At 38.1% G+C, this 21,055-nt stretch overlaps 1 protein-coding gene across 6 annotated transcripts in view; it reads right to left on the bottom strand.

Moving 5' to 3' along the window:
• The window catches only part of PAPD7 (PAP associated domain containing 7), a 61,733-nt gene that overhangs the window by 21,074 nt on the left and 19,604 nt on the right, over nt 1-21,055 (bottom strand). For all 6 annotated transcript variants that reach the window (XM_014941023.1, XM_014941024.1, XM_014941025.1 and 3 more), the window contains exons 6-10: nt 20,059-20,187; nt 18,940-19,153; nt 12,557-12,683; nt 4,738-4,838; nt 4,303-4,475 (exon numbers count right to left, since the gene is read on the bottom strand). In XM_014941023.1, the coding sequence (XP_014796509.1) occupies nt 4,303-4,475; nt 4,738-4,838; nt 12,557-12,683; nt 18,940-19,153; nt 20,059-20,187 (744 nt within the window). The remainder of the gene's footprint in view (nt 1-4,302; nt 4,476-4,737; nt 4,839-12,556; nt 12,684-18,939; nt 19,154-20,058; nt 20,188-21,055) is intronic.

Genomic DNA, 21,055 nt, shown 5'->3' with positions numbered 1-21,055 from the left:
ATTTGGCAAAACAGCCACAAAACTGCAGAGCATACTTAGCACCAGGAATTATACCAGACCAAAATGAGACTGCAAAAACATACCTAGGTTTATTTTTCACTTGGTAGGGACTGTTGATCAGGCAGCAGATATTCTCCAACACTACTCTAGGACTTCCTGAGCTAATAAAAAGCAGCTTTCCACAATGCCTAAGCAACAAGAAATCTAGGTCACCAGTTACAGAGTGCAGGTCCAGAATGAAAAAACATCCAGGAAAAAAAGGCATTTTCAAGAGGAATTTGGTCACTGCTTAGGTTCTCAGACTGACACCTGCAACTAGCCAGAACAAGTAGAGAGATGGGGGCAAGCATAGTTTCATCTGGTTTCAGATTCTCCTAACAATCACTTAACTCAGTAGGAAGGTTAAACTGCAATTTCCTTATTCCAGAGGCTTATTTTCTCTTGTGGAACAGTCTGAGTCTTGCTCCTAAAGAGTAAAAACTCACACACTTAGCACTGTCCTTTATAGCAAAGATATTTACAAAGCATCTTCCATTATTCATTTCAACACTTGTTGGATCACGTGGGAATGCGTAGTATTTTGCAACTTACCTGTTTGCACGAGTAAGTGAAGAATACATACTGCCTCTTTGTCAGGGCAGCAAATGGTATTTTAAATACCTGCACAGCAGAATACTTCAATTACTACACAGATCAGTTTGATCATTAACAGAATCCATAAAAAACATGTGCACAGCCGAGTACATTCTGATGATCAGATTCCTTGTATCCAGAGGTTTATTTCCATGTGTTCCTCAGTTTGCTCCTGATCACTAATATTTATATTCTTCACAGAGCTGAGGTAATAGGGCAGGAATTTTAATACTCAATAATGTGCAGCCAGTGAGAGTCAGAGCTCTGTATTGACATGTATAGTAAGACAAACCCATAAATTGAACTGGTATCTCACTAATAGTGATACCAGAAGACAGGTTACTCTTTTACACAGTCTTTGATTTGAAAATTACTGGTCCTTGAGACAGCTTTCTTTTATGACTAAGATTTTGAAGTTTCCTAGGACACTTACAAAAGACAGCACAACTAGAATTTCATCAGCCAGACAGCACTAGCATAAGGCATTTGTAAATTGCTTTTGCTGCCTTGGGACAATCCATAAAAGGATACTTTTGGCACAAATTATGACAGTCTCATTAGATCCAATTCTTATTTTTGTGCTGTGTAGAATGTGGCCCAGAAGTGTGTTGCCCTGCAAGCTAGTCATGGATCTGCAGAGATGAACACAATCATCCTCCTGAATTTGAGGCAGTGTACTGAGGATAAGTATATACATCTGAAATACATGGGGAAAGAGAACACTATCCTTGAAGGAGGCAGTTCTCTCCCTCCTCAGTGGTACACGAGTACTCATTTTCAAAAGGTTACCATCAGTATGCTCTCTGAAGGAAGGAAAGCAGTGGCAGGAATGCAAAGAACTCAGAGTAGTAACTTTAAGCTCTTTTATCCCTACACTTCCATTTTTCTGAGTATGTACCCAAGTTGAGAGGCTGACTTCTAAATGTTAGCTCTGATTTATGCAGTCTCCAGAAAAACCTGCTCCTTTTTATTGTTCTATTCTGACACCTGTTCTCCTGCTGCTGGAACAAATCTATAACCCTTGCTACCTCTGAAGTGCCTGTAACTCCAAGACACCAGGAGCCTTGTCTATTCAGCTGCTGAGCCATGTTTATGGAATGCAAGTCAAAAATCTGTAATGCTGCCGAACTTTAAGGAAGCAAATCTCTAAAAACCATACAGCACGCTATATTACAACCAACTAAACTTAACTACCTGTTACAACCAGCTATTAAACTACAGAGTTTAATAAAAACTCCAGGATCCTTATGAGCAATAGTGCACTGCTCTGATAATGCTTGTGTACTTAATATATCTTGCCAATATTGCTTTCAGGACATACTGACAAATACACGCAAGGCCTCCAGACTTATGGCCAGTGTACAGTGATGTGATGATGTCAAAATCCAGCTACCTCTGTGCTAGAGTGGACAGCTGGAATATTTGACCTTCAGTAGAAGCTGAAGTTCAGAGAGGGGCAATATGACCAAGTCAAGTCACAAGTTGCCAAGCCTATTTCTTCCTCAACTTACGTAAGGTGACTTCTATCATATTGGTAGGCAGATCTCAGAAAGGTCAAGGTGCCGCTGATCGCTATTATCAGTGAAACTTTAGCAGTAAATTGGAAAGTAAATACACTATCAAGTCCCTCTAATTTGACAGCTAGGATCTTGTAGTTAACACACTTCAGTTGATATTCTGCAGTCATGCAAAATACATCTCCAGAAACAGTGTCTTGATGCAGATCTTGAGCTTAAGGTCAACAGGAGCATCACAGGAATGAATATTTTGCTAATAAAACTAGAATTCTTGGGAAGAGACCAGCAAACTGTCAATCTAGGATCCCCCTGTCTTCTGCATTTTCTTCATAACCTGTATCTTGCTTTCAGTTTCCAGTATCAGAAAAGTTCAAAAGATCTAACTTTAAATGAATACGGAATCTTTCCTGAAGAACAATCATTCTACAAGATCAGAGCTACCACTAACTCTACAGTGATGAGATGCACCATATTCATGTTCCCTCGTTCTGAAGCTGGTATCAAAGTTCATACCTATTTGCAGTGCAGCATTAGTTTTGGCACAAATACCAGTTGTCACACATGCTACATGTTCCTTTGCTAGAACCTGGGCACAGTATTATGCCAGACCATGCCACGACAGCCTCTTTGACTCTGGCAGAATAGCCTTCTCCTCCTGAACCAGCTGCAGCTCAGGACTGCTTAACCAGAACTTGATCACCCTCACATGTTCAAGTGTGAGTAGGATGAACTCATCAGTTATTTGTCAGAAACCTTCCATTCCATTGCAAATTAAGATATGCTGGCAAGTCTTAAACTATGGTCTGTTACAAGCACACAGGCAATAGGGCATTTTGTTAAAAATGGCAGCATTCCCACTTACTGTGTGGATGCCAAAACTGATTGCAGGTCGTTCTTGTTGAGAGCTTCCTTTTTACTTTTCATTTATTTCTCTAGCATCAAGCAAGGAAGTTTCATCTTCAACATCAGGCAAAAAGGGACTAAGGGGAGGTCATAACCACTCATCACCCATTACTTTGAGAGTGCATAATATTAAGCAAATATTTGCTTTTCCTCATAAAACATTACAGCAGTATCTTTCTCACTGACATACTCAAACCAGGAGCGTGGCTAGTAGTATCACTGGAAAGCATCATGCTGTTCTTTTTCCATTAGCCAGATGGTGCAACTAAAGCATTTACCATATTTACTTGAGATGCAGTGAAAAAAACAATTCAACACAGAAAATTCAGTAAAGAAATTACAGAGAGTAACCAGAACATATAATGCACGCATCTGTCCCTCAAAAGTTATTAAATTTTTATTGAATACAATTCCCAACTTTTAATTCCATATCTGACTAGTTTTTGAAAGCATTCAAGAAACAGGTACTTGGACCTCTCTCGGCATCATCCAGTTATTCACTATTGTAGTTAACTGGATACTACATCTTGTTCCACTTCATTCCTCTAACCAGCGCGGAACGCTACAGTAGATTTATAACAAGCACCTCATGCCATGCAATGCAATTTTGTGCTTCATAATCTGCACTGCCCAATTCCATGTTGATTTAACGCCATATCAAAACAAAGCCACCTTACACAATCTTAAGAGTCTGAGAACATACCTAAAAAGACTATAGTCTTTAGCTTCCAGGAAGTTACAAAGCCCAGCAATTACTTTCTATTTGCAGTTTCAAACAAGGAAGCTGACAGCAAGACTTTGCACATGAGAGCCTCATTACCATTAAAATGTGAGCTGACTGCTGGGCTGAAAATCGTAAATAATATTATTCACCTTGACAGCACAATGTGATGTTCATGTTCAATTTGGGGTGTGGGGAAAAAGGACCAGAATTTGACAATGGCAGATTTTGCTTGATGGGAAGATTCATGAAGACGTATTTATATTCTTCTACTTTGGGTTCTATATTTTATTACATCTAACTACTATCACAAAGAGTACTGAAGATTCAGGATAGAATTAAGACCCATTTAACTTAATGAAAAAAAATATTTAATTTCAGTAATTTTTCTGAGCAGAGGAGGTTATTAATTTGCTATAGCAGCTTCAGGATACTATCACATTAGCTGCTGCTGTATCAGTTGAGGCTATGAAGAGTATCATAAACTCTGCTTCTTATTACTTTAACCCATTAAAAGAAAAAGCTTACAATGTCACTGCCGGAGAGTGATGATACAGATGAAGCAGAAGAGCCAGAGGATAACTGCTGTGTACTAGTCAATGACAAAGTCAAACGCTGGTTGTAAGATGGTTCAGAGTCTCTGTTCTGTTGTTGTTCTCCATTACACGGAGCTATCTGGTCTCTTATTTTCAACCTATTATCTGTTAACAGAAAACATAAGTATCATTTAAGAACACAGAATACAAACACATGGGCCTTGAAGTCTAGGAAGAGCTGCAGTTTAACAAGTTAATTGAAGAATACACTCAGGAAAAAAAAAACTAGTCTTAAGTTAGAAAGTTACAAACTCCTTTTATTTTTTCCTGCATATCTGAAGGTGATTTATTTCAAGGCACCAGTATTTTGATTTTTTTTTTCTTGAATTTGATCTAAGTTGGTTTCAAGGATTTCTGCTATACCTACCAAGTTCAGGTGATAAATTAATTTTGCTCCCCCACTTCTTTTTAATCCAGGCCCTGTAGTCAATCACTTCTTGTGTCACTTTGATGATTCTACCTAATGTGCTAAAAAAAAAAAATAAATATTCAATTAAGTATTAAACAAAGACTGTTGATTACATACTTGCAAGCATTTCAACAACCAAATTATGCTGAAAGTCAGTTCAAGATATCCCCACCCAAAGAATCCTTTTCAACATTCATTTCCTTAGCACACCATTTAATTCACTAAAGCATCATAATTTTTAAACTAGTATCTTCTATCATACTAATATGCAAACACTGGCTTATATGTAAGATTTTTAATCTACATTTCTAAATGGAGTGCATCTTAATTATCAAGAATGTACATGCAGATGTCAACATATTTAATAAAAGCAATTTACAGTTTCTTACATTTCTCCATACAGAAGATATTTTTGCCCCAGAATCTGGATTAGAAGAGTTATGGGATGCACTGAAGACATTAATATCATCAGGCCCCCTAGCTGACCTTCACAATGAAGACAGAGACCTTCACTAGTCCTTCCTTACAGATCTACAATACAACTTAAAAGTGTAAGATTCCCACAACTATAAAGGAAGTACCATGGATCATGAGGTAGTGGAAACAAGAAACAGACTGGCTCCAAAACCAAAGTTAGAATTTAAGAAAATACATAATAGTAGCTGCTTCAGAGAAAAAGCCTACCTGGTCCTGCTGAACAGTGACCAGCTATCAGCAAGTACAAGTAATATTCTTCCAATATACCTTACCAAAATTCAGCTATTTGCATTTCTTCTTGAGCAGGAGTTGTGTCCTTGTTTGAAAGCTAAACTTCTAAGCTTTCCTTTTATCAGGGACTAGTGGCTGAAACACTATGAACTCCGCACTCAAGATACATGAAGGATAGATTATTGTATAAAAATAGGCTGTGAAAAGTTACCATCTTGGAGAAGATAATGTTATTTTAGTTTTGAGAAATCTTCAATGGTTACAATAAAGATTATTTTGTATTCCACAGCATACATTGCACCTGTACTGGAATTTTCTTTTGGATTAGGTGTATAATGGGAGGGGAGGACATGCATAGCCTAAATGCATTTAAACGACCTTTATTAGGTCATTTTGTTAGTAACATTTTTAATAGGAGCAATAATTCTCCTACTGGCTTAGGTATTACTATATCATGCAAGACCAAATACCACGTTCCATGTTTAGTCTTCCAACTTTAAAAACATGTCAGTGTGTTAGTACTGAAAAAGGCAGTCCAGCGATTTAAGCAAACACTGAACCAAATAATATCATCTAAGTTACAAGACCAATAGCTGCAGAAGAGCCTCACGCACAGAATGAATGTCATCCACCATTCTATTTATGTAATGCAGATAAAATGATGCATGTCAGAAAATAAACTATTGAATTTTACATGCAGAATTAAAGGCATGATTGCCACCACTCAGCAACTAAAGGCATAACTAAGGTTATAATAGGTAATTCTTTGGAATCCACAGCTCAATAGCTAAGTAGAGCACATTAAGAAAGGAACAAATAAAACAGAGGATAGTGCTTTGTCAATGTACACTCCCATGACATAACAGCATTTAAACACTCTATGCAGTTGTGTTTTCTCAGTCTCAAAAAAAGTTAAACCAGAGGAGACAGAATAAAGAAAGGGATGACCAATACTTCAGAGAATGAACTGTGACCCTGAAGTTGCAGATCAATGCAATGTCAGTATGGGACTCAAACATACACATGCTGGACCTCTTCACCACCAGGACAGCGACAGAAATCTTGCAGCTAAAAAGTTTCACCTGAGAATACCTTCAGAAAGAGTTGAGTTTTCACTCCAGGATGACCTATACATTTCACAACTACTACCAGCTGTGGTCTTAGAACCAGAAAATGAGCATGGACTGAATAACACAAGCTCTTATGGATGAGTTTTGTCAAGTCTTGGAGTACTTTCCTCAGAAGCAAATCAATAGTCATGTCTTCATACCCAGAAGGAAAATGGTAGGTATAAGATAATATGAAATGGTAATAATGTAAGATGGCATTTTTATCAGCCTGGATGATAGATAGACCAGAAATGCCTGCTATAGAAGAGATGTAAAGGATGAAACTCCTCCTACACCAACAATTATGGCAGAGTTGCGCATACAGAACATAGGAACCTCTTCTCTCACTAGCTTCTTTCACAGAAAACAGAGGTTAAAGCCCCAAACTCCCATTTTTGCTAGAAAGGTAGGAAAGAAAAAAAAAAAAAGAAATTCACTAATTTATCAGGTCAGGAGTCAAAAGGCAGATCCATGCTACATTGCTCATACACCAAAATAAAAATCATTCATTATGAGACATCAGAAACTGAAAGGTGATTAAGGCTATACTGCTATACACTTAATACAGTAGCAAAAAGAGAGAAAGCAAGTATGATCAAACTAGACACTGCTCTCGAACACCATTTCCCATGTATGGGACTCAAGCACATCCACGGCGTCAGAGAAGAATTTTTTTAAAATAAACATGTATAAAATGTGCTTACATCTGTTTTCAACACCGAAAACGCTTAGGAACAAAAAACCTATTAAGTTCACGCTTTTGGGCTTCTTTTTTTGGCTGAAGCCAGAATTTCTCCAGATATGAGACACTCCCACAATTCTTCAAAGATGCTTGTTTGCAAGACGTAGAAAAAAGAGTTAACTGCTTAATAAATTTAGACAGCTGTCCTATGAAAGATGCCCCTCTATGGTTTTTCTTTTAATATTATCATACAGTAAAACCAGGAATAAGCTACTTACATACCTAGTCTACTTTATGATAAGACTTTAGAAGCTCCTCTTTTTGCACACTGCAAGCCCTCAGTTCACAGGGACACTTTCCAGCTGTCATTACAGCACTAGTATGGTGCAAATAAATCTTAGAATGACTCTTAAAATGCTCAGAATGATGACAAGATTCAGTAAACTCAAATATCTAAAGCTTCAGCCAAGCTTACATGAACAAATGAGTACCAGAGTAGGAAAAAATACAGTCTGTGAAAGTACAGACAAAATAACTGTTCAGTAGGCCTTAAAATATCCTGCTGGTATTAAAAGGGCAATACAATCTAAAAGCAGACTAAGGAGCACTTAAGAAGGATCTGCTTGAGCATGAGGATTTAAAAAAAAAAAAGAATCTAAAACCTTTATCCAGAGAAATATTCTGTTGCAGGAAAAGCTGATATTGCTGATATATCTTAAAAGACAGCATGCATTCTAGTGACAGCCACCAACCATTCAAGATGTGAAGCAAAGGAAGGACCGTTTCAGACAGCACATTTCTTTCTATGTCACCAGATTTGGCAGGCAAATTTAACACTCCCTTTGACAGCTCCCAAAGCTCCCAGGATTATCTTGACCAACCAGGGGCAACCCAAACCTAACATATGCACCTGTCAGCAGCTAGATCAATTGAACTATATATTAGGAAGAAACCAAACAGCTTTCAAGCACAGATATGGAAAAATCACTTAATATATGGCCCAGACAATTGTTTTTGTAGCATATCACCTGTAAATGATAACTCCAGCAGCAAAACCCTGCCAAGGCTTCCTCAAACTCTGAACTCCAGCCTGTTGACATGACAGTCCCTTTCCCTCATCCACCTGCCCCACATGTCTGGCACCACAAAAGAGGAACCTGTTACCAATCTGCAACTCTAGGAACTGAAGATTTCAGAAGTCTTAGCTATACTGGAAAGGCATATCACAGTAGAACTAGTTTTCCATTCCTCATTTCATATGACCTTGTCTGCCTCCCAAATGTGGCTACACTGCTGTTCAGAGATGCAGTCTGAGTACATATTTGTACCTGAACCATGCGACAGGCCAACATGTAAGCCAACATGCTGACCTACAGACATACATATTAAACTTAAGGATAACATTAAGAATGCATCTTTGTCACATCCAGATCAGCACAACTGATTGCTGTCAAATGGTACAATACTACTCTCTCCATCCTAAACATGAACTCCTGCTGCTTCTCTTGCTTCTGATCTGCTCATCCCACAGCCACAAGCTGCATCAATTTCTTGACATGATCTAAGTGTTGATGTATTTGTTCAGTCAGACCAGAGAGTTTCTCTGACCTTCTGACCACAGGATTGCTAGATCTGATCCAAGGCAAGAGTCATGGACATACACATTGAGAAGGAAGAAAAAGGGCAGCTGACAGCCCACAGATAGATAGTATAAAGTGAAATTGCACCTTAATATAGAGAACATGGACAGGGTACTAATGAACAGTCCACTACTTCAAACAACATGAATCAATGAGCAAGAGCTTGTTGTCAAATATCTGCTAAGGTTTCCTGTGGTTTAATCAAGAAACAGATTAAAACTACGAAAATGGTCACTAACTTGAAACTTTGTGTCCAAAGAAAAGCAAAGAAGCTGATGAACAGTCCAGAGTACAGGTCCTAGGAGAAAGTGTCTGAGAGAGCTGGGATTGTTTAGTCTGGAGAAAAGGAGGCTAAGGAGATACCTTATGGCTCTCTACAACTACCTGGAAAGAGGTTGCAGAGAGGTGGGAGTCAGTCTCTTCTGCCAGGTAACAAGCAATAGGAAATAGCCTCAAGTTGCACAAGGGGAGGTTTAGATTGGATATTAGGAAAAATTTCTTCACCAAAAAGGTTGTCAAGCATTGGAACAGGTTGCCCAGGCAAGTGGTTTAGACACCTCCATCCCTGAAGGTATTTAAAAGAGGTATAGATGTAGCGCTGAGGGACATGGTTTAGTGGTGGACTTGGAAGTACTAGATTAATAACTGGATTCAATGATCTTAAAGATCTTTTCCAACCTAAATGATTCTATGAAAATATCACTTCTTAAAGACTTCTCTAGTTATCTCACTTAAGACGACACACACTTCTCCAGAGAAAGGCTATGGCCAAACACCATATTAAAGCTGTTCAAAGCACATATTGACACTGAGTCTTAAGCAGGAGCTACCCTGTTCATAACTTTACAGGTAGTCTCATATCCCCGTGACCCCAAATGGTTAGAAATCAATCAAGATTTTCAATCACCTTGGTTGAATTCTCAACATCAAACTTGATCTTGCATACAAGTTGCACAGATTCAAAATGGATCCTCATTTTCCTACTAGGAAAAACCTTCCTCCTTCCAAGATGATGGGAATCCGTTTGCTCTAACAAATCTACTGAACTGTCTATCAACTTCTCCTGAGCCATTCTTGAAAGAGGATGGGTGAGATAGACTGAGGACAAAACAGTGTTAAGGTAATTTCTCTGGCTGTAAGAATTACCTTCAGGATTCAGCTGATAACTGTTTCCATTCAGACAGAAGTCAGCTTTCAACTCCCACTACACTCCAAGTGTCATATTTGGAAGCTTGAATGAAGATGGCACTAAAAGTGCTTTGAACCTACCCCTTATAATTCTGTGCAACTTGTTACTGAAGAACACGGAGAAGAAAAAAGCCTATGCTGAAGGACCAAAATCTGACTCCCTTTCACTCTGGGAGTATCAGAAGCAGCAGCTAGCTAGAAAGCCTTAAATTGACTTGGACTTATGCTCCTTTGAGTGGGACTCAAGCCCTGAAAAAGAGCAGTAACAATGATCACCCAGAAAGATTTGAAATCTACTGAGATTGTCATCTACAAAAATAGGACTTTGTACACAGAAATTCTCCCTGGAATGAGCTGATGCAAATTCAAAACAGTTCTGCTTAGAGGAACATTAGCCCCAATTATGACAAAACTAAATAAACTCAGGTCAACCTGGCGAATTCAGCCTCCTGCAAATTCCTACCCTTTCAAGTGCTCTTCTTTTATTCTCTGTTAATCCATCTAGTAGGAAGTCCTATAGATAGTCACTGCTCTTAAAGTGAGCCCACCATTTACAGTTTAACCTACCACTAACAAGCCTAGAAAAGGGGAAAAATTGGATCAAGACAAAGGGCTTCTGGATGGCTAAAGCTTCAGGTCAGGCCACTGAACAGTCTTTATACAGAGCCTGGACCACCCTGCCTAACAGGTGGAAGAAGCATCTGAAATACACCTGGAACACCAAGAATTCAGCTAAAATCTGACACTGAACATGGACTGGTGTCGAGATTCTGCAACAAACTTGTTACCAAACAACTCATCATCCACCTACAGGGCCTTTGGCATTGACAAGACAGGTGCGGGGGAACTACTTGCATACAGGGCTTTGTTGAATGCTGTTCCTCTTGCAACACCAGTCTCTCTGACAGAACGGCAAGCCACTGGCATGACAAGTTCTGAGACTCAGACAACACTGGCACAGAGAGCCCAGAACCATCAGAAAGACAGGTCAGATGTATGACACTTGAACACTGCTGCTTGCACTTCTCCCCAGGTTTGAAGTTGCAACAAAATCCAAACATTTTTCCCAAATACACTAAGAAATGTACATGTCAAGTGCACACACTGATGACATCTGAGGCTTCCATTAAATGCATTTACAGATATACCTTTTAATGTCTGTAATAAATACCTTATTAGAGAATTATTATATCCTTTGGAGAACCATAGAGAAGTTAATGAAGGCCAGGACCCAAGACACAAGCAAAATTTCAGGAATCCCTGAGTGTTCTATCTATACTTATGTAAGAATGAAGTTTTATTCAGCAACAAGAATTGTCAGCCAGTACACATTTAACAGATACACCTTTAACTTATGTTGAAACAGCAGTCTCATGTCAGTGTGTAACACTGTATCACTCTTCCTGTATCGCCATCACAGGCAGTCTCAACCTTTATGAATTTAAAACCACAGAAAACCTAGAAATTCATGGGCACTGTTAAAATACTGTCAGTTTTAAATCCACAAGTGAAAGATTGCATCCACTTTGTGGTATAGGAGAACTATCTCACCTTGCAGTGACATTAATGCTAGAAGTTAACACCTTGACTAGAGTTTGGAATTGTATCTAGATGGGTTGTAAGACTTGTTACGGCCATCCCTCCCTGCCAATAGCTGGGGAAGTCAAGACCATTGGGATTCTAGAAAAGTCTCAGGGAACATAAATCCTCTGATCTAGCCCCAATTTGTACTGAGGGTTAGCATAAAAGATGCTAGAGAAGATACATGAATAGAAATACAACATGGCTGACAAGACTTCATTTTCTTTCTCCTCCCCCTTTCAAAAAAAAGAAAACTTGCAAAAGTGAGAGCTGAAAAAATACTAGCTGTAAAGTGCTTCTATGAAAGACAATAAGAACTGCATTAAAATGGCACATTTAGAAGTAAGCTACTTTTAAAGACAGTTCTGACATTACGGCCAAACTGAACTGATTCTTTTAATAGCTTAATTACATATCAAGCCTTTTAAATCAGCTTACGGAAGCAATGTATGAAAGAACTAGGGACATTTCTAGCCTTGTCTAGTTTTGTGTCTTAATAAGCAATTTGATCACACGTTTCTTTCTACCATCGTACAGTCATACATCACACCAAACATTAAACCAGCAGACCTCCCTTGGAAATATTTTACGCAGAATGTTTGAGAAAAGACCAATTATCTTCTGGCTCCCTCCCACACTAAGAGAATCTCACATTGGACTCATCCTGAGTTTTGTCATGCTGTCTTCATTTCAATGCTACACACTGAGGTATTGCACTCTCAACAGCGCTGGGCAGCCTAAATTTCTGGGCAAATTTCAATACAGCCACAGTTAAACAATAAATAACAATATTCCTTTTATTGATTTAGACCAAAACATTCCTAATTGATTACACAGACAAATGGATATTCAAAAAGTGGACTAATTACCTCTCAGAATCTCTATTTGGATATGATCTTGCAAGTGGTGATACTGCATGGCTAAGAACAATGTAGGCATAATCAAAAACTTGTTTCACTTGCATGGCACCGTAAGAACTTCTGCCAACGTCGTTTCCTGAAATAATGTGACAGTCATCAAATCATATTTTTTGAATATCAGTAACCAGATAATTATTCATACTTAAAGCTCAGAAGCCTTAACAATACAGCTTAACTCTGTTAGAACTGATTAGCCCATCCTACTCATATCAGGAACAACCAAGTGCACCTATCTCAATAAAAGCAGCTAACCTTAGGAATGACACAATATTATGCATTCAATTCACCACTTTTAAAAAACCAATGTACCAGTGCCTGAAAGAAACAGAACAGAGGTAAGCTTAAAGCTCTTATAGCTGTCTCTTGAGAGGAAACCGACCAAGCTTAAAGCATCACGTCTCACTTACCAGTAGAGTTTCTGCAGGCCAAATTCAGCTTAAAATTCCACTTGTGCAACCACATTATCTTCATAGGGCCAGGTATACTTACATCAATCCCTACTTAACCTTATCAAAATTACAGATTAATAAACCAGCTCATACATATTATTTATCTCCACAGGATAAATCACTTTGTCAAAATCTGTCATAGAGGATTCCAAACTCTTGTACAGCATTGTTTTTTGATCAACTTAGTGGTACTTCTTGGCTGCCCCTCTTTAAACATGAGTGACACTTATAGCAGAACTCCTTCCAAATCCAGCGTGTGGAACCGCAGAAGTTAAAATATTAATGTTTCTGTATATCAATGACAACATACATCTCCCATTTGACACCTAGGAAGGTCTTGCTAGTACTAACACGAAGAAACATTTGGGATTTTTTTTTGTAGATATGTTTGGCACCAGACACCAAAGGTTCATTGTCATCACTCAATTTATAAAACACAAGGAAAAGTTCCTTCAAATTGCATGTTTAAAATACAGACTAGATTTTGAGTGGGTAGAAAGCTGCTTACAGTAAAAGGTTCCCTCCTTCAGAATGATGCTTGAAATGCTGTGAAAACACTGGAAAGGGATGATCCATCAAACATGCTTATGTTAAGCTTGAAAATCAGATCAGGGGCCATGAAAAGGTTTTAATGAAAAATCTGCTTTGAAAATTGACAAGTATAGGATCAAATCTATCCTCTGGAGGACGGAATCCAACAAGGCTGAATTTTACTTTAGAGGAACCCTTCACTCACTGGAATATTTAGTCCAGCAAGTCACTGTAGACAAACATGCTGAGGTTTGCGATCCAGGGAAAAAAAGAAAACAGCCTTGGCTTTACCACTTGACAACACATTTTAGTCCTCCAAGATTCTCCAATCATAATGCTCTTTACCAGGAAAGCATAATCAATGAAAACAGACTGGCAACATAAGAGCATTTTGGGAACACAGAATTTCTTCAGTAATTTATATGGTCAAATAAAAGCTGATCAAGAAATACTTCAAGTTTACTGAAGTAACTGCGTATCTTGTTCTGAATGCAGCATTGCAGTATCCAGAAGCTACTACGCTCAAAATTACAAAAGCCTAAATGGCATATTTGCAATTGGACTCTATCCTGAGGTAGAAGCAGAGGCCAATGTGGGCCTAGAACAGAGAATGTAGGAAGAAACATATTGTAATCAAGTTCAGAGCTGCACTACAAAGTAGCAGAGAACTTCATGAAGGACTTAGTCCAAAGACAGCTAAATAAAGACCAAGATACTTTAGTGGTCAAGAAATCAGATCATGAAAATGTTAATTCTACTAGAAAAAAAAATTAATTCAGTACAGGACACGTTGTGTCCTGCAACAATACCACCTTCCACATAATGATATGCTAAACATAATTGCAAATGAAAATTAAATTGAGAAGCAATACAGAAATGGAATACATACAAGTGGCTAAACACAATTGAAGCTACCACTAAATTACAGTTCATCTATGGTGGGACTTGATGATCTTTAGTTTTTTTCCAACCTAAATGATTCTATAATTCTATAAATTCACGTAACAGGAATTAAGAATAAACAATCAAATTGTATTAGTTTAATCTAATCTGGTGCTAAAACAGCTACATTTGCCATGCATCTTGCATGGCGTTTCACTAAAATGAAGACACTGCTGCTACAAAGTGTTGGTCATTTTTTTTGTAAGATGTTGCCACCTCCACTGTTGTGCCAGCAAAAGAAATCATAAGCCTTCCCTAATCCACTTACGGCAAACTCAGGCAGTTTAGTTTAAACCACCAACGAAGTTGTGTATGAGTCTTGATTGAAGCAGATTTGAGAACAGAGGCAGGATAGCTCATGCCATAGCATGTCTAGGTTCCTGGATTGCCTCATTCTGCACCTGTAATTAGTTCATAAAAATGTCTGAATAAACAGTCTTATTCAACTATAGACTCTGCAGAGCTTTTGACTTGCACTGCAGCTGAAAAGCAGGTATGGAAGCCAAAGCTACTATGCAAGCTATTGTGAACTGTACGAGTCAAGTCTATATAGAAGTGGCCCTACTCAATCCAGAAAGCGACATATAAAAGAAGCCAGAAGATCACATATTTGCACTTGCTGTCCTGAATAAATTTTCTTCTGAGAGATCGCTGTCACTAGTAGATCATGTCTTACATACCTGAACATCCTTCTTTTGTCACAATCTATGGACTGATCAGTTAAAGCATGAAACCTAAATGCTCTCTCTTTAAGAAAATCATACAGACTTCAATCCTCAGATGTACATTAATAGATAACAATGGTGTGTGATTTCATGTATAATTCAATTCTCATTCTTTCTTACAAAGCCTTCACCCCTAAAGGAGCCCTTCTAAGATTTCCATCATTCTCTATCAGTATTACCACTCCATCAGGTGGCCTTCCATTACCTAAAGCAGTTTTAAGAATGTGGCCTGGAAAGGTAAAGGTAAGACCATGAGCTAGGACTGAAGCAGATCCATTTATGTTAAACTATTATCTAGTAAGTATCTTTTTGCAACATTCAGTATTAAAGGAGTTTTTTCAGATGCTATCTTCAACATATTTGTGTATTTTTACAAATGCATATATTTTATATACACACACATTTGCAGGTTCTAATGACAAACTTCAGATACTGAAAAACTGCAATGAATAACTTTGGGCAGCCACTAAGGCTAGAATAGATAATCCCAATAGTTGTTGCCAATCTCACATCTAATTTGTGATTTGTGACATGTCAAGATGCAGAAGCAAGCAACATGAAGCATAATTAGTCCTGCACGTTAAAGAATCTCTTTTCAGAGAAAACACACTAAATTTAACGTTTAGAACTTTTGTTAGTTCCCATAGCAATTCCTTGCAACCAGAGACATGTCTTCCAAGACAGGATACTGTCAGACCAACTCCACACAAACCTCTTCTAGGATGGTATCATGTATCCCTGCTCCAACATGTTCCTATGAACAGACTTCTGAGTGTCTGGCTTAGCAGTTCTCCTAAATGAATATTTTAACTTTTTACGCATCAAAGAAAGGAAAACTGCTTTGAGAAACTGAAATGGTGGCAGCTACAAGATGTTTATAGAAATCTCCCTTCTTTGGATGATGCTAAGGGAAAGATTTTCATCTTATTACTCTGTCCTAGGACACTAGCTCAAGACGAAGAACCTTAGTCTATGTATGCAGAGCAAGTATAAGCTACCACTTTAAAAATGCATCACCAGCTAGATTAGTCTGACATCTCAAATCTAGATTTTAACCCACTTCCCAGTTCAAGTGTAGACTCCTGACATCTCTGTTGGAATCTTGGCTCTCAAATCACAAATTATAATCCTCTAGTGCCCAATAATAGGTCTTTGAGAATCTCAGAGGAAACCCAGCAAGACAACAGGTTGTTGTTGATGCCTGTTACTTCCAAATCTATGAACTAACAGAAGGTACTGAGCAGGTAAAACTGATGTATCCTATCTTTCTGATAGCCAGACATCACCATTTCATACTGAAGAAAAAACAGTTCCTCCAATTTAAGGGAACTAATCCCATTGAATTTAATCCTGTCTTCTAGAAGACTATCTAAAGCTATTCTTATGAGTTGTACCTTTCAACATCCTAAGGCTGACATAGTGCAGAGACTCATAGGCTTACTTGGATACCTTACCTTACGCTACTTGGATAATATTAAAAAAATTGAAAGGATTTTTTTCATCCCTGTATTTTTTTGTCTGATATCTGGATTAAGAAGTCATCTTTTGAAGTCTTCTTCCAAGGCTTAATGAGAACTTTAGAAAAAGCTGTGATCGGGCTAAAAAAGGATTGCAAAAAAAAAATCAAAAATTTGTGCATATATTGCATAAACTGGTTTGAGGGAAAAAAACTCTAGAGCAGCTTATGCTAATTTAAGTCAAAAAACATACGCACCCACTCTTTACCAAAATACTTGTTCCCATCTCCTCCATACTGACCCTCATGGACTTAGACACCGAGTGGATCTGACCACAAACTAATCAAGCAGAGAGGACTTATCAACTGGACAAGGACCTGAACCCTTAAAAAGCTTTTTGTACTGGGACACAAGCAGTAATGCAACTAAACTAATTAACAGACTTCTAGACGTTATCTACATACACTTGACAGGTTATTTTAGATACTGTAGGAATATCTGATTGAGTCTAGATCTAAGGAGACTGTATTTGTGAGATCCAATTCAAAAAGCCATCCTATACGTTCTACATAATTTTCCGCCTAGTTCAGTCAGGCAAGTTCAGAAGCTCTGTGGTTGCTGTGAGAAAATATTCCGATGGGACATAGTGGTCAGATAACTTCAAATTATTGTCAGCTTTCACTTCACGTGCTAAAATACTTTCTCTCCTGTAACAGTTACATTATCTCAGCCCATAGAATCTCATCTAAAATGTAGTTCTTATCAACTCTTTGAGAGCATATAACTAGATATCTTCCTTCTAAATTATAGTTCTTTGCTTCTGCAAGATTTTGCAATTTTTTTTTTCTTCTCTGAAAAGTCATGTTAGAGAAGAAAAAAAAATTCAAAGAGTGACCATCAGCAGTGATTAAAACATTGTGCAGCATACACAATTTCTTCTTTTTCAGTCCTCAACAAATAGGAAGGAACAGAACTGGAGCACAGTAGAGGTTATTGACTCTAAAGAAATGTGGCTCATGCTGCTACCCAAATGGGTCATTACGCAAGTAAGTACACATCTACTGAAGTAAATCTCAACACCACTATGAAAGCTCTGCAAAATCACAACTATGTCTGGCCAAGCACAAGTCATGACGGACACAAACTCAGAGCTCCAAATGTATCAGAGATGTGGTCAGACAAATGAGTATCTTAGCTTGCAATATCTTCTAGAGAACGATGAACATTCAGCATACTAAGTGTTTAGAAAGGTGCCAGACTTCAGCTCCTGATCCATGGTATTTGCTTTAGAAGTGCTCTACATAAGCAGTCTACCCACAAGACGTGACTGGAGTTTGAGTGCCAATTACGTTCTAGAAATATTAATGATTATGTTCAAATTAACTGAAAATTGACTTAGTTAAGAAGCTGCTTTGGAATTTCAGCTACTTGTGACAGTCTAAATAGAATCCAAACTGAGTACTATAAAGCTGGAAGATTTTTCCAGAGCTCAGCCAAAATTAATCTTGATTACTTTGAAGGTTACTGAATCAAAACCAAATCTTAAAGAAAAAGAAGTATTTCAGTTAGTTACTTTCAAAAGTACATGTAACTAGAATGGCATTCTCCAAAGGTCCCTGTGCAGCACAGAAGCCCGTTATGCAAACCAGACTCTTCACACCGACACCATAATACAGCTGCTCCCTTGCTACACATTCATGGATATACACCCATGTTTCTGTGCAGTCTCTAGTGCACCGCCTTACAGGACAGGTACCTCATCTGGTGCATTTCCTTCCCATATGGTATAATTGATCTGAAGTATAGCACCACAGAATGTGGTGAGAAAAAGACACACCTTCTATTCTTATTCTCTCATAATGAAAAATGGAGAGCTGCTCCTACTAACAAAGTCCCTTCCACAATCTCCTGGACCTCTTTCTTTCGCTGCCCCCTCAGCACTGGTATAGAATCTCAACAGTCAACAGTCTCAGGAGTCAACAGTCCTAAATCTCCAATGCAGTCTATATCCATGCTGTTTGTGTGCAATTCAATTTACTCAGGCTAGGAATCTTGGGACACTTCGGGTCCCTTTTCCCTTAGCACATCTCCACAACTGTACCTTGACACCAAAGTCTCTTCTCAGTGTATCTTCCCAACTCATTGAATGGACTTTAGGGACTAAGATAAGCTGTGAGAGCACAAGTAGAGCAGAGCTCTGGAATATTGCAAGAAGCGTACGATCTTACCAGGCAGGAGAGGATCTTCAATACATAGCATGGATGGTCTGTATCCATTAGTCATGACTTTCATGATTTCTTCTTTGGCAATATAGGCACCTCCATTTTTTATTCTAATACCAGTCTTCAAGTAGTTAAAATTCCTTCCATAGAGTTCAAAAAATTCTATCAGAAGCATTCCAAGGTTTTCATCAGCTCTTCTGGCATCAATTCTTGGATGCAGCTGTGACACAGAACAGTTGTTAATTATTAAAAATTATTTCTTTTCAGACCATAACAAAGTGGAACAAAAAGCTTTCGTTTAAACAGCTGAGTATAATCTCTTTACACAAGTCTGAATTGAGTCATTAATTCTTCATGTACTTAAACCACTTTCACACAACCAAGAGGGGGCAGCACTTCAGCAGTATCTGGAAGCCAAATTCTTTCTTCCCTCCTCTTCCAGCTATTTGAAGATTAGTAAATTCTTTTTACTAAACCAAAGGCAATAAAGAAGTACTGCATACTACATTACAGCTTAGTAATGGAGTAATACCTGATTTTTCACAGAAAACCCATCGGTCTTAATCTTTTCAGAAGTTGAAGGGAATCTATTTACCCCAATTGGAATACAGTTCTTCTATCAATACCCCCATATATATATCTATAGCAATATTTCAATTAATCATTGACAGCAGCAGGATATGTAGGTTTTTTCCACCGTCACAGCTGCTGAGAGGTGCCTAACATTGTACCTCATCATACTCATACAAAGCTTACTGTCATAAAAACATATTGGAAGAAGTTATAACTCATTAACTATTTCATTAAGTTACCTACAATATCTGCCAGTTTTACGTATGTCAAAACCTAATCAACATATAATTAAAAAGCAACTTGACTGCTTGCTTTTGTAACTTTAATTAGCTGTTCACAAAGCTCCTGCTACTGTTTCAGTTCATACAGTGAACAGAAGTTCCTAGAGCTTTGAGAGGTAGTCTGAAGGAGCTGCCAATGATCAAACACCTACAGCCATAACCATAAAGCTGTGCATTGCTAGTGGACTAAAGAAACAGCACCATAACAGAGCATAAGTACAGAAACCAAAATACTTTAAAGAACACAGAAACAAATAAGGAACAGACTTACCTGCAGGAAACTAATTGCCATTAAAATTAGGCTGTAAGAGCTAATTCCACCAGTAAAAACTTCATTCAAATCCCTCTGAAGGAGGAACTGTTTTAATACTAAAATCAAGTAAGGCAGCAAAGAATATTTCTGCAAAGCAAAGTAAGTCTTATCAATGACAACGTCAACATTCCAAAACAAAGAAACACAATCTAAATACAAGAAGATTCATCTTCTAATACAAAAGTGTTGTTCCGCGTGCCATAAAGTGTTTCCACAGGAAGAACAGAAACATGTTTTTATTCTAGAAACAGATTAACAGATTTCAACTCTTATTTGATCAAGCAGTTTACACATCAGATTTATTTCTCCCCCCTAAACAGGAAGATTTTCATATCATTTTTGAATGCCAGTGTCTCTCAAAGCTTTCCATTCAAACAGTACTTTTACTGCAAAGCATAGAAGTAAACGATTTTAAGTATGTACCTACAGAAGAATTGTTTTTACACATCGTTTAGCAAGATAGCATTCATAATCAAGCATCACTTAAATTCAAGGTAAGCAATACTTGAACATACTTGCTTTAAAAACAGTTTAGTACTGCAGATGTAGACATGACTGTAGAAGTCCTTTCAGTGTACAGGTTTCACTGAATTTCACTGAATTTTTTTAGAGTTGGAAGGGACCATAGAGATCATCTAGTCCAACTCCCCTGCTGAAGCAGGATTACCTAGAGCTTGTCAGAGCATGTTACTCAGGACTGCATCCAGGCGGGTCTTGAAAATCTCCAGAGAAGGGGACTCCACAACCTCCCTGGGCAGCCTGTTCCAGGGCTCTGTCACCCTCACCGTGAAGAAGTTTTTTCTCATATTTGAGTGGAACCTCTTATGTGTAGATCTATCCACACAAACCCCTAGTACTCACAGGCAACACTGAATAGATATCAATAGAAAATAAATTTGTTTAATCAATGAAAACAGTCTTCAGCAATAAATCTTCAAAACTCTTAAGCCATACC

This window comes from Calidris pugnax, unplaced genomic scaffold (genome assembly GCF_001431845.1).
Source record: "Calidris pugnax isolate Ruff unplaced genomic scaffold, ASM143184v1 scaffold8, whole genome shotgun sequence".
Lineage (NCBI taxonomy): Eukaryota > Metazoa > Chordata > Aves > Charadriiformes > Scolopacidae > Calidris > Calidris pugnax.
The sequence above is the reverse complement of the archived record's forward strand: the minus strand, read 5'-3'. Positions and strand labels throughout refer to the sequence as shown.